The following is a 10,868-nucleotide window of genomic DNA, read 5'->3' on the forward strand; positions in this document are numbered from 1 at the left end:
TATGTTTTTGCTGTACACGGTTCGGGGGGTTAGGAAAGCCGGTAACATTGCCGACCAATCAAGAAGCATCATGGACGTGAGAAAATCAATTTAAACAAACCAAATGAAGTTGTGACGGAATTTTGTTGAAAGCGCTCAACGCCCCTTTATTTTACCTTTCAAACGTGAAGTTCGGCCGCTCTGAATGGTAGAACATGAGCCGAATGACGCGCAAATACATGCTGACTGCGCAAAATTCAACGCGGATAGCCCGGAAGAGGCATCCATTATCCTATGGAAACTCTGGCGGTCTACCCGACAAGCGCAATATTCAACACAACCAGCGTGTCTCGACGCTCTTTCCGCGGACACGAATTTGCACACTGCTTTGAAACGTGCACACTCTACAGGCAGTTATGACATTATCCGAAATTGGGGTGCGCCTGTATTATACACATGTTTAACGCGTCTCATTTCGTCTTATATAGCATCCCATAATAGTGCTTTCGGATCCCCTTCACCCGATTGTCAAGTTGAGAAGTCTGTCCAGGATTTCTTACAGGAGATAGAAGACCCCGTATCCCGAATTGTCGCGGGGCATACCTCGATACCCATATGGTCATTCAACGGCGAGAATGTATCTCAAGCAGGCCAACGTCATCTCGCAAATCTCAAAATTCCAGCTTTAGGGGGCAAGCCAAGCCTTCTACTTCACAATTGGGGTCGTTTTTCCAATGACCCTATTTTGAAAAAACGTCTGGAAAACCTTTTTGTGCCCAACAGCCACACGTGGGTGACTCTACCTCTGATTATCGGCCCAGAAATTGACAGCCCCCAAGATTTCTGGTCAATACGTCCGGTTCCGGGAAAACGCGACTTCTGTTTGAGGGCCTGTGTCAGAACTGGGGATTTTATTTCACTTCTTTGGTTGATTCAAGTCAACTGGGTTCCAGCGACGTTCAGAAAAGTATCCAGGCTTATATCCCCCATTCATTTCGATTCCACTTCAATCTCCCTTCCCCCAATTCTAATAATTATGCAACAGCACTACGCCGGAACCGCTGCATTGCCCGTAGGATCTTCCGTCGAGTTCTTCTCGCTCGTCTCATCATTTTTACCTTGTTTGCCGAAAAAATGGATCTTTGCAGAGATCCTCACTCATCTTTCGACGAGTATAAGAAGCGCTGGTTGCTTTTACAGGTTTTGCCACAGCTAGGACACCCCAAAACTTGGGACATTTTCGACAAACTTGCAAGTTTACTATCAACGGCATCCGACAACTGGGTAACTTCCAGTTCACAAAGTTATTTGGAACGCGCACGGGAACTGAGCGCTTCGGAGCAGGAAGGGTTTCAAGAGCAAACACCTTTTTTCTGCGTCTTAGATGAGGCCCAATACGCTGCAACTCAACACACAGATTCTTTTCGTTCCGACCAGAATGATTGTTCTAGACCTATCCTCAGAGAAATAGTACGTGCGTGGGAGGAACAGTCCTGCGGGCAAGGCGTTTTTATGGTTGTCGCGGGGACGGGTATCTCGAAGGATGTCGTAGACTCAGCAATGACCTCAGCCATCATGAAGGACTCCAGGTATCGATGGTGTTCGGACACCGGTGCCTTCGACACACCGGAAACACAACGGCAGTATTTAACCGAATACTTGCCTAAATCTTTGGTTCAGTCGGAGTCCGGAATGCGATTATTGGATAGATTATGGTACTGGTTACACGGCCGGTACGTATCTGCGTCTTTCCACCCCCAGAGCAGATGCCAATGGTTCAAATTTCTAGCCACCGCTTCACAGCCGGATACGTGGCAGAATTGATTCGTAATGGATTCCGTCAGCCGCACAGACTCCTTAATGCCTACGTCCAACACTTTACTAAATTTTCAATATCTGACGCGGATAAATACGTTGAACACGAAGAACAACAGGACCTGCCAAAGCTTTCTCAGTATCGACTCGATTTTTCCAAACTTAGGGAGAGTGAGTTCGAACCAGATTTCGGCGCTAGAAAGAAATACTCATATCGTTTGCATAGATACTGACATGCTGACAACCATACATCAAATTACGACTCACTACTTAATGAGGTCCATTACACCGTCCATAGGTGGGGACGAAGCAATGTATGTCGAGTATGGTTTTGCTCGATTTGTGGATTCGGAGACCCAAATCGTCTCCATAGACGAACCCTTAGTCCTTCTCGCTGCCATCCAATGGATGAATACCAATCATCAATCGAATTACAAGATCCTCGCACGAGACATCCGAACACACAACTCAGACTATAATGGCTTCGAAAATTATATCGCTTTCTGCCTTGATCTCATCTTCTCGGAAGAGCATTGTCTAAGCAATGTTTTCAACTTTCACGGGACAGTACCGGCCTGGGCTGATATGAAAGCGCAGCTGGTTTCTGTCTTTTGTGAAGAAACAGGCAACATTGAGTCTAGCGTCTCATCTTTTACTCAGTTCGTCGCTCCTTCAGTGTCCCTTGGCATCAACACAAAAGATCCGGAATTGCTTTTGTCCTGGCTGGGGCATCGTTTTCATACTCCGTTCTGTTTTCCACACCGATCCATGGGACCGGACGTATTATTTGTATTAAAACTTTCGGACGGGAGCCATATCTGGGTTGCCCTACAGACAAAGTGGTGCCGAGGGGAGCAGCTCTCCAAACAACTCCTCCTGCATGCTATGAAGAGTGTGACGCCCTCAAAATATTTTTTAGACAAGGTCGGCGTTATAATAATGCCGAAGAGCAGTTTAGTGAACTCACTCCTTACGCAGAATGGACAACCTTTTCTACCCGCTTCCCAGCCCGATATACATAACCAAATCTCGCAGCTTTTGCTCGCGTTGCCTAGAAAAAAGACAGAAGCAGGAAAATACAGCTTACTACGTGTCGTTGCCTCATTTCCAGGCCAAGCAAAGATGAAACGGTGCATAGAAAAGGATCCCGATCAAGACGGACACCCCATCGCGACTCTGAATATGGAACTCGTCAATAAAATTACTGAGAAACTCTCCCCTAGCAATATTCTTAGGAAAACAAAGGCACAGGAGGTTCAAGAGGTGAAAAAGACTAATGGGAAGAGGAAAAAGGAGAAAGAAAAACGAAGTCAGAGTGCCAAGAAAAGAATCAAAATCTAATCAAGTTTGGATGTACGGTCCTCAACCTCGTAACGGGAGTCTTGAAGGATTAAAAGCAACTCAGTGCCAACGAAGCAGTGTAATGTGGCGTATGACCACTTTGTATCAATATACCTAAAAAGAATATAGCTGACGAACATGTGAAAGGTCTAAAGAGAAGAAAATGCTACCTCAGCATGACCACTGAGTTTTTCACTGTGACCCGTGGCTTTCAGTTCAAGCGCTGCGGCAAGGATGCTAGTAGGAGACCGGGAGACTGGAGCGATCATCAATCATATCATCAATCATTCCCGGAAGTTTCATAAGGTAGGCAATGCCTTTGCGCAGCGGGCTCGGCGGAAAATAGCTGGTCAATGATCGTGGACGTGTGAAAACTAACACGCGTACTGGAGTAGGATTTTCTTCGAATCGCAGGGCCCAGGTACTCAACCTTTACTTGCTACCTTTCCGACCTCACGCCCTCTGAATGTCGGTGCAGGACGCTGTCCGGGATTTCATATGTGGAATCGATGGCTGCATATCGAAAGCCGTCGGAGAGCATGTCCCGATACCCATATGGCAGTTTGAAGGCGAGTATGTCACTCAGGAAGACCAACGTCATTTTGCAAATCTCGAAATTCCGGTTTTGGGTGGGAAGCCGTCCCTTCTTCTTCACAATTTGGGACGTTTTCCCCGTGATCCTGATTTGCAAAAACGGCTGGAAAATATTTTCATGCATAACTGCCACACGTGGGTGCCTCAGCTTCCTCTGTAGTCTGCGCACAGATTCAGATTTTGATGACCCCGAAGTTTTTTTTTTAATACGTCCGGCTCTGGGAAAACGCGACTTTTGCTCGAGGGACTTTGTCAGAACTGGGGATTTTACTTCACTTCTTGCGTCGATTCAAGCCAACCTGTGGGTTCCATCGACGTTCAGCAACGTATTCAAGATCCTGGATCCTACTCCCCTCTTCCTCTACCTAGCTCTAGCAACTACAATGAAGCACTCGATAATAATCGCCGGATTGCTAGTACGACCTTCCGTCGAGTTCTTCTTGCTCGACTGATCATATTTACCCTATTTCTTGAAAAAGTGAATCTCTGTAGAGATTCTGACTTGCCTCTTAACGAGTATAAAAAGTGCTGGTTGCTTTTGCAGGTTGTTCCGAAGCTAGGGCATCCCAAAGGTCGGGATATTTTTGACGAACTAGCTGTTATATTATCAAGGGCATCTGATAGCTGGGTCACCTCACGCTCAAAATTTTACATGCACCGTATACGTGACCTACTTGCCCCCGAGATGCAAGGGACTAAGGGACAAACACCATTGTTCTGTGTCTTAGATGAGGCCCAGTTCGCCGCATCTCAGCACAAGCATGCTTTTCGTTCCAATGATAAAAATGACGGTGATATGCCTATCCTTATGGAGATTATACATGCTTGGGAGCGACAGCTCCGGGGGAAATACGTTGTTATGTCTATGGTCGTTACCGCGACGGGAATTTCGAGGAAGAGCGTAAAATCGGCAATTACCCCAGCCCTTAGGAAGATATCCATGTATCGAGAACATACGGAAACTGGTGCCTTCACCACGTTGGAGGCACAAAAGCTATTTTTAATGCAGTATTTGCCTACATCTTTAATTCAGTCCGGGTCCGGGGTGCGATTATTAAATAGAGTGGGGTACTGGCTACGCGGCCGGTGCGTAACTGTTTCTTTATATTCTCTGAACAGAACATATCTGTAATTTCAGATCTTTAGTCACCAGTTTACGGCTGGGTATGTGGAGGAACTCATTTGTAACAAATTTCGACAGCCACATACGCTTCTTCGTGACTACGTTCGACATATTACCGGGGGGGTTACAATATCTGATGCCGTAGAATACGTTGAAAACGAAGGACGGCAATCGGAAACGCGAACGTTTTCTCAAGGTCGACTCGAATTTTTCGAACTTAAGAAGAGTGAGTTCGAACAAGGTCAAGTTCGCGACGATGAGAAATACTTATATCACTTGCATAGATAGTGACCTGCTTGCAACCGCCCATGGTGTCATAATTGACAACTTACTGAGCTCCAAGGGCCCACGAAGCATTGGCAGGGATGATATGCTGTGTATCGAGCATGGTTTTGCTCGAGTTCTAGATTCAAAACAGCAAGGAGTCTTGATAGACGAACCTTTAGCCGTTCTGGCTGCTGTCCAATGGATGAATACGAATCATCAATCGGCATACAAGGCTGTAGCAAAAGACATCCGCAGGAATACCGAAAATAACAACGGTTTCGAAAAGTTTATCGCTGTCGCTCTTGACCTCATCTTCTCGAAACAACGTCGCCTTAGTGAGGTTTTCGAGTTTCACGGCACAAAACCATCCTGGGCTGACATGAACGCACGACTAGTCTCCGTCTTTCGTGATGACACAGGCAAAGTTGAGATCTGTGGCTCGTCTTTCTGCGGTCCGGAGTTCGTCGCTCCTTCGGCGACTCTTGGTATCGCTGCATTGTATGAGGCGAAAGCAACCTTGTCATGGTTGCAACATCATGATCGCGCTACATTCTGCTTCCCGCACCCATGGATGAAACCAGATGTATTGTTTGTATTGGAGATCGAGGATGGGAGCCGTATTTGGGTGGCCCTTCAGTCGAAGTGGTCCAAGCAAAGGACGATCATGAAGGTGAACGCCATTAATGCCATGAAAAGCGTGACGCCCTCGAAATACTTCTCCAATAAGGTTTGCTTTCGACCCAAGACGATCAAGAATTCCATTGGCTCATTCTTTTATATGCAGCACGGAAAACCACATTCACCCGTTACCGAAGGAGATGATACTGATATACATGACAAAATCTCGGAACACCTGCTCGCATTACCCGCTAGAAGGTCGGATGCTGGAAAGTATAGCTTACTACGTGTCGTCGTTTCATTTCCAGCGCCGATGGGTATTTACACAAGCGAGGATCCCGATCAAGATGGCCACCCCTTCGCGACTTTGAAAATGGAGTTGGTCAAGGAAATCACCAGAGACCTCTCCCCTGAAAGGATTCTTGAAGCAGAGGAGAAGAATTGGCGAGAGTTATGTGCTGCCAGTAGTCGTGGGAGCGAGAGGAAGGAGACCAGGAAGAGAAAGAGGGGGCAAGAGCAACTTGAACAAATTCGGAGTTGTACTAGGAAAAGAACTAGGATTTAATTAGGTTTAGGTTTCCTCAGATTCTTTGGGATTTGTATTGTTCTGTCAATGTACCAGTAGGGTTCTAGCTTGATAGACCCTGGCATGGCAGGGCCTAAACATCCCGCACGTTCGCCCCCGGGGCACGTGTCCCACTGTTAATACACTGTGGCATTTAAAATGTTAAACTTGGTTTCTGTCTTTCCCCCAGCAACTTGCGGTCAGGAGAGGGTAGCAATGGTCCTCCGCCCCGGTTTCTTCCTCTTGTTCAACTTACTAGGCGTTCTAGCATGGCCTACTCAGTTCCGTATGTTGAACTCTACTCATTCCTTCTGTCAAACATACCAATATCCCGTGACAACTAGCCGAAAGAACAACTCCGAGCGAACTCTTGGACCCTTATCCCCATAAACCTCGTATTACCTTCAAAGATGATGGTACTCTAAAAATCACTGTCTTTTCTGACCTCCACTTCGGGGAAAACCCATGGGATGTATGGGGTCCGCAACAGGATTCGAATAGCACTAGGGTCATGAAACGAGTCTTGAAGGATGAAAATCCTGACTATGCGTACGTATACTTCGATCGCCTGTATACCCATCACGGCCTGAATGATGTTTCAGTGTATTGAATGGAGATCTCATTACGGGAGAAAGTGAGCATATTCCCGAGACTATTGAAAGAAAGATACTCAGATAAATTAGACACATTCAGGGAAAATGCAACAAGGTTAATCGATGAAATTGTTGCTCCCTTGAATGCCGCCCGAGTTCCTTTCTCTTCAGCCCACGGGGTGCGCAGTTCCAAATATCGCGCACATCGTACCGCTGACTTGGTGTACTTGTTAGAATCACGACAATCAAGTCAACATCACTCATGCCGAAGAAATTGCCCGTGAACAACAAGTTGCACCTCTCAGTTACACGCGATTCTCTGCGCCTGGCGTTGGTGGCGAAGGCGGAGCCGGAAACTACTGGGTTCCTGTAAGTCAACTTGACAATCAAGAATTGACAAGTTGCTTATATCGTGTAGATCTACAAGAAAAAATCAGGTGTGTTCTTCTAATACATTCTGTTTTGTCCTTCGAGATGAATTTTTGTTAGATAACGCTCCTTATCTTATTATTTGGTTCTTTGATTCTCGCGGTTCGTAACGTTCTCAGCCTCACCTAGTGACTCCCTTCATGAGTTTTTCGATAGGTGGCGTAACACCCCAGAATAAACCCGCTGCAGACTGGGTCGACGCGTCTGTTGCTGATTGGATCGAATCCGAAACAAAACTCATGGACGAAGTTTGGGGTCCGGGAGAGCAGCGTTCTGCGCTGGCATTTGTCCATATCCCTCCGTCTGTCCAAAGTTCTCCTTTCTATCCTTACAAGTTCATGATTCTATATGATACAGTCACGTAATGCAACCAGTTCAGAAGACAATAACCCCCGAGAAGAATCCAGGACTAAATGGTATCTCTTTCAAATCAAGCATAACCGGAAAGCAACAGACTAAAGAGATTATTTTTCCAGCGGACGTACTCGGCACCGGATCTGCCCAATCTACCTCGAGCACGTCTCCGCCTGCGCAAGATACCCCTTTCTGGGACTCGGCGAATAAGAACATCAAAAATATTGTTGCTTTTATTTCGGGTCATGACCACGGTAACGAATGGTGTGCACGTGAACCGACTAAAGACGTCGTCTTCTGTTTCGATAAACACTCCGGGTAGGTGTTGATTGCTGTTGAATTTTATTTTTACTTGATGGCGTATTAATGCAGGTATGGTGGCTATGGCGATTCTTCATGGGGTTATGGAGTTCGTAACATCGTCTTCCACGCTCCTGGTAATGGTAAAGGTAAACCAAAGGTCGAGAGTTGGATTAGACTAGAGGAAGGTCAAACGAGGGCACATGTTTGGCTTGATAATACTTTGGGACATTAAATCAGCTGTTTCACGTCATTGTGCTATTGATGCATTTCGTAAACGACTTCTGTCAGGGATGCATAATGATTTACAAATGATTTGCTTGTCCATGGAATCAGTAACCGCTTAATTGCAGGTCTACACCTGCAAAGGGTCCAGCAAGCATCAAACTTCTGAAGTCAAAATCATATAGCATTATACGAAGCGCATACAGAAAGACGGTCTAAATATAAGACACGCCTTGAAAGAAGAATGGACATGAGGAAGGGGTGGGGCTAGTGTTACAATTCATATCATGGTAGTAGACGACAGCAAACATGTAGCCTGAAAGGAAAAATTGTTCTGGCAAGTATACAGAGGGAATCAAAAAAAATCTGAACGGGGAGAGAGGGAGAAAGAGAAGAGGGATAGAATGTATCCTGAAGACCCGAGTAGACTCAACTCCTCTCCTTCAAATGAATAGTCCCCCCCGCGCCAAACAAACCCAAAGGCATATCCGTAGATTATTCATCGTATCTCGAAAAAAATAGCACCAACGCGTTTGAAAATACGTTCCCAATTCCAATTCAGCAGATCCCGGAACGTTCATTGAAAAAAAGCATAATCGCGACTTCCTTTTCATTTTCCGTTTCCGTTTCGTTGTAAAAGGTTGACAAAGAGAATTCGTTGAGTCTGAGACGCCGGGAAGCTTGGAAACAAAAGGATATTGAACCCCATTGTCGTTTGGAAACGCTTGATTCGTGTGCTCGAGAGTGAAGCGGGGGCGACTGGGCGGTAACGCAGTCGACCAAATGGATCAACACAGTCTTTCTATCTGCTGTTTATAATCAATGAGTCAAAGCAACTTGCTAGATAGACGACAAGACAGCTTACCATCTTGGCGCTATTGGTCATCTCAAGTATCGGGATCCAATTTCTCTCCGCGAGCGAGGACACGGACGACACTAGTAGGCTGAGACACCCTTTCCATCATAGCCATGACAGCGGGGGGACGTTCAACAAGACTGGGTTTAACCGGATGAGCGTGGTCGGTATTACAAGTGCGCCTAGGCTTCGGTCCATGGTGAGAATGATGAGTACGTTTTGGGCGTTCGTCTTCATCGCCACCGGCACCCCGTCCGGGAAGGGTCGGTTCAACCGGGAATAATTCAATGCTAACCTTCTCAGCCCATTTGGTAACAAGGACTCCAGACGATCTCGCCTCAAATTTGTTGACATGGGGAACAGAAGGGGCGGGAAGAGGGACAGGTGCCATCGGGGTATCGTTCGAGTCTGCGAGCTTTAAAGCATGGTTCAAAGGAGAAAGGTTAGGAGAACCAGCGAGAACAGCAAGTACAACCTTATACTTTTTGCTTTCATCGACAACTTCTTCGGATGAGCGGCTGTTACCATCGGGGTGAATGGTGAGGCTGGCATTTTCAACCTCCCAGCGAGCGCAACAAATGGTACGACGAAGCCATTCGGGAGATGGTGCGGCTTTTGAGTCTGATTCATCGTCGCTAGTGACGTCTTTGACAGGGATCCGATCCCAAAGAACGAAGGCTTCATCTCTCTGAACATGAATGCGAGGGTTGGTGCCAACTTGAGCTTCGAGGGTGCGTGAAGCAGAACGAGCGCGCTGAGCAAGGGGACTAGTACCCTTCTTCAATAAGTCAAGGGTGTTAAGTGCTATCACCATGATCAGCGACCTGAAGTTACAGCGAGATCGAGCTTACCTTCGAGGGGGACGATAAGAATCTCCTTACGGCCATCTCTGCACCACTTCTTGACCTGGTAAAGTGCATGAACCAACACGCTGGCGTCAATGACCACGATGTCGGCATCCTTGTCCCCCCGGTCGCTGTCGTGGACAGTCTTGGCCGGGGCGCTATGATGTACCGTATGTTTCTTTTCCTCGACTTCCCTGGCAGCAGGCTTCTCTTTGCCCGCGGTTGATGGCGCATCACCGCCTTTCCTCCTGTGAACAATCTTGATACCGGGAGCCATCGGAGTGCGCCTCCCAGCATTTTGCGCAGGCGCAGTATACTGGTTCACAGAAACATATTTACGATCCCTCCAGTTGCCAGACGAGGGGTTATTGGCCGACACCGACTTTTCCAATTGTTCAACTTGATGATTCAGGAACGCTGCTCCGAGTGCTCTCGACATGGCCACCTTGTTCGGCGGTGAGTTGGGAATCTGTGGAGTATTTGGACCGTAAATGACTGAATATACGGATGAAAAAGCCCGTACCTTTCTGTCGGCCATGGTGTTCATGATGATACTTGAGCCAGTCAGCAAATGAAGGAGACCAGAATGCTGTACCTCGCTTAGTCAGCGCCCCACACCCGTACCCATACCACCGCCACTTCCATCATCCTCCAGCGTTGATCAAACATCTCCCAAATTTCTCACCAGCAGGGTCTAAAAACCCCAACTGCAAAGACGTACATAGGTTACTCGAGCTGAATTATCTCCGTCACTTTTTTCCGTGCAGTAAACTTCGCCATAATAACCGAATTATGGATGTTACGACTATAATAAGCCCGGCTGTGCGGGGCTGTTAAGAGTGAATCAGACCGACGTAAATTATACAACAAAAGTGCTCTGTCCTGAAACCTATCAAAGCCGTTATCTGACGTCCAATGACGAAGTTTGACTCTGTCATTTCCAATTTTAGAGGCTTAGTTACGA

At 46.8% G+C, this 10,868-nt stretch overlaps 4 protein-coding genes across 4 annotated transcripts; 3 read left to right on the forward strand and 1 right to left on the reverse strand.

The window, feature by feature from the left end:
- Positions 1 to 184: 184 nt before the first annotated feature.
- On the forward strand, positions 185 to 3,135 carry AGABI2DRAFT_122905 (hypothetical protein; the record flags this gene model as incomplete). Its single annotated transcript, XM_006456968.1, has 6 exons — positions 185 to 416; positions 468 to 768; positions 819 to 1,712; positions 1,769 to 1,965; positions 2,021 to 2,718; positions 2,773 to 3,135. 6 exons carry the CDS (start codon positions 185 to 187, stop codon positions 3,133 to 3,135), a joined length of 2,685 nt encoding a protein of 894 aa, XP_006457031.1.
- A 466-nt stretch (positions 3,136 to 3,601) lies between these two features.
- Positions 3,602 to 6,302, forward strand: AGABI2DRAFT_122906 (hypothetical protein; the record flags this gene model as incomplete). Its single annotated transcript, XM_006456969.1, has 5 exons — positions 3,602 to 3,864; positions 3,925 to 4,815; positions 4,876 to 5,078; positions 5,137 to 5,846; positions 5,904 to 6,302. The coding sequence occupies 5 exons, from the start codon at positions 3,602 to 3,604 to the stop codon at positions 6,300 to 6,302; spliced, it is 2,466 nt and encodes an 821-aa protein (XP_006457032.1).
- Positions 6,303 to 6,496: 194 nt separating this feature from the next.
- AGABI2DRAFT_195932 (hypothetical protein) lies at positions 6,497 to 8,243 on the forward strand. The gene is made up of 11 exons (XM_006456970.1): positions 6,497 to 6,588; positions 6,647 to 6,851; positions 6,905 to 6,936; positions 6,986 to 7,074; positions 7,130 to 7,264; positions 7,314 to 7,332; positions 7,385 to 7,426; positions 7,481 to 7,625; positions 7,682 to 7,740; positions 7,801 to 7,996; positions 8,051 to 8,243. Exons 1-11 carry the CDS (start codon positions 6,519 to 6,521, stop codon positions 8,211 to 8,213), a joined length of 1,155 nt encoding a protein of 384 aa, XP_006457033.1. The 5' UTR covers positions 6,497 to 6,518; the 3' UTR covers positions 8,214 to 8,243.
- Positions 8,244 to 8,465: 222 nt separating this feature from the next.
- On the reverse strand, positions 8,466 to 10,479 carry AGABI2DRAFT_195933 (hypothetical protein). The gene is made up of 4 exons (XM_006456971.1): positions 10,428 to 10,479; positions 9,911 to 10,373; positions 9,069 to 9,863; positions 8,466 to 9,012 (listed from the first exon to the last, which is right to left on the reverse strand). Exons 1-3 carry the CDS (start codon positions 10,449 to 10,451, stop codon positions 9,091 to 9,093), a joined length of 1,260 nt encoding a protein of 419 aa, XP_006457034.1. The 5' UTR covers positions 10,452 to 10,479; the 3' UTR covers positions 8,466 to 9,012; positions 9,069 to 9,090.
- Between the last annotated feature and the right edge of the window lie 389 nt (positions 10,480 to 10,868).

The sequence above is a fragment of the Agaricus bisporus genome (assembly GCF_000300575.1).
Source record: "Agaricus bisporus var. bisporus H97 unplaced genomic scaffold AGABI2scaffold_15, whole genome shotgun sequence".
Classification (NCBI taxonomy): Eukaryota; Fungi; Basidiomycota; class Agaricomycetes; order Agaricales; family Agaricaceae; genus Agaricus; species Agaricus bisporus.